We start from the raw sequence: 2,240 nt of genomic DNA, 5'->3' as shown, positions 1-2,240 counted from the left end.
AATGCGCCAACCACGCGTATACCATACCCTTATATGCAAACAGTGCATATACCACCTTCTGCAATACATCCAACTTTATAACCAAACATATTCACCTCAATCACGTCACCAAGAGGAAACATCAACTTGAACACAACCTCATTTCAACGTTGTTACACGTAACTCAAAACCAATCTTGACCCTGGGTTATACCAAATTGCACTAGCTGCTACTCACATCAATCACTTGTGGGTGAAATAACCCATCATATATATATATATATATATATATATATATATATATATATATATATTTTGTGCAAGTACTTAGAAAGAAAATATTCTGTATCCATCACTGATAAATTTATCTTGCCTTCATCTATTAGTCCTTTTTGCTCCTACAAAATACATGAATAAATAATACAAACTGGAAAAACAAATCCCCGCTGAGCTGTTTGATCCACCCATATCGCGAGAGGAACAAATGTGAAAAAATATTGAAGTCAAGCTGTATTCGACACATCATCTCCTTCCCAACATTCATTTTCTCCCTTGATTGAAACGAGGCTCTCCTTGTACATAAAAATCCTAAGGCTATTGTATAGTCCACGATGTTGAAGATCTTTAATTTCTTGGGTATTAGGGTTGTATAAAACCAACTTTGAAGTGGTAGTTTCTAGGAAAAGCTCACCATTTTTCCAAAACCCAAGTGCCCTATCAACATCTATAACCGGTCCCATAGTTAATTGTTTGGTCCAACAACCCTCCTCTTTCATCACCCATATGTCAACATATTTCTCAACCTCACGGGGATCAAAACACATCACAGAAATAGAATCATTGTATATAATGAGATTCCCCCAATTTACTACCGGAATATCTTGAGGTCCTGGTATATCTCCAAAAACCTCATTACTCAAATCAAATGTAAGGATCGCATTGTAATAGTATGTCGTACGCAAACCAAGCTTATCAAGCACGCTAGTCAGCCAATAATATACTCCGTTCAAGCATGTGCTACATGAAGATTCATGCACGTAAGCAACTCGAGACAAATCAGCTTCAAAAAGTCTCCAAGAATTCGTAGATAGGTAAAATACTACAATAACTGCAGAATGATAATCTTCATAATCATCGGCATAGGTTCGAATCCAAACCACCTTGTAATCATTGGTTGTTGGATCCAACCCAAATCCAAATCTATAGATGAAAACGGTGAAATCGGGTGGAATGTTAGGGTTTGGCATAGGGAGGAATCTGAATTCTCTTGTAGCAGGATTCCATAGAGCTATGTTATCCCAATCGCAAAGACCAAGTATGCCATCATAGTGACCAAAAATTTTTGGGTCATTGGGTATCTGAACATCATCAACTTCGTCATATAAAAGGGGAAAGCTAGCAAGTGTTTCATCCTGGAACAAAGCAAAAGAATATTTTTCAGTGTTGTAATTATAATGATGAACAAGGAGACGAACATTGTTGCTTTGATGGTGGAGGTGCTTCTTAACAAATGTAGAACTTCTAATGAGGGTGTACCAATATTTGCACACACATTTAAATCGCGTAAGCGATTTCACAGGCAGCTTCAAAAGAATCGCAATTGTCAAATCTTCTAACATATGATAACCGCCACTTTTGCTTGCCATTTATCTATCTCTATATTTGTATATCTACACAAAAATATATATGCAGGAACTGAATCAATCCTTTTGTAATTTGCAGATGCAATATATAAAGCAATTTGTCCAAAACCAGGCATAATTTTTTTTTAATGAAGTTGAGAATGTATGTCTCCTGTAGCCAAATGATGAAAAATCATTTTTACTTATCTTTGAAAAAAAAAAAAAAGGCAGAGAGAAATAAAATGAACGACTTGGAGGACAATTCGGAATATATATATATATATATATATACATATATATATATATATATTAAAAACCTAAGAGCAAGATAAATCAATAATTGTAGGGTTTTATGTGAACAAGAAAAGTAGCTGTCCGAATTTCATTTTGAAGGCTATCTAAAGAATTTTTGGGTGTATATATATATACTTGCAGTTTTAAGGATTCATAACAATCATGTGGAAAACCACTTTACAAGCAAATCTTATTGTGAGCAAGTCAAGGAGAAGCCATTAGATTAACTTACAGAAATTTATGGACCCTTCTTTTTTCATTTCTTTTTTTGTTTGACAAAATTACTCCAACTATCGAGTTATATAGTACTTTAATAAAATTTCAATTACTAGGGACCTTTCCATTT

At 34.4% G+C, this 2,240-nt stretch overlaps 1 protein-coding gene across 1 annotated transcript; it reads right to left on the bottom strand.

Moving 5' to 3' along the window:
* Positions 1-481: 481 nt before the first annotated feature.
* On the bottom strand, positions 482-1,624 carry LOC132316134 (putative F-box protein At1g32420). The gene has a single exon (XM_059814643.1). It carries the CDS (start codon positions 1,622-1,624, stop codon positions 482-484), a length of 1,143 nt encoding a protein of 380 aa, XP_059670626.1.
* Between the last annotated feature and the right edge of the window lie 616 nt (positions 1,625-2,240).

The sequence above is a fragment of the Cornus florida genome, unplaced genomic scaffold (assembly GCF_030987335.1).
Source record: "Cornus florida cultivar Cherokee Brave unplaced genomic scaffold, ASM3098733v1 CherokeeBrave_3.0.0_Hap2_Chr07, whole genome shotgun sequence".
Taxonomy (NCBI): Eukaryota; Viridiplantae; Streptophyta; class Magnoliopsida; order Cornales; family Cornaceae; genus Cornus; species Cornus florida.
This window is presented reverse-complemented; position numbering and strand designations above follow the sequence as displayed.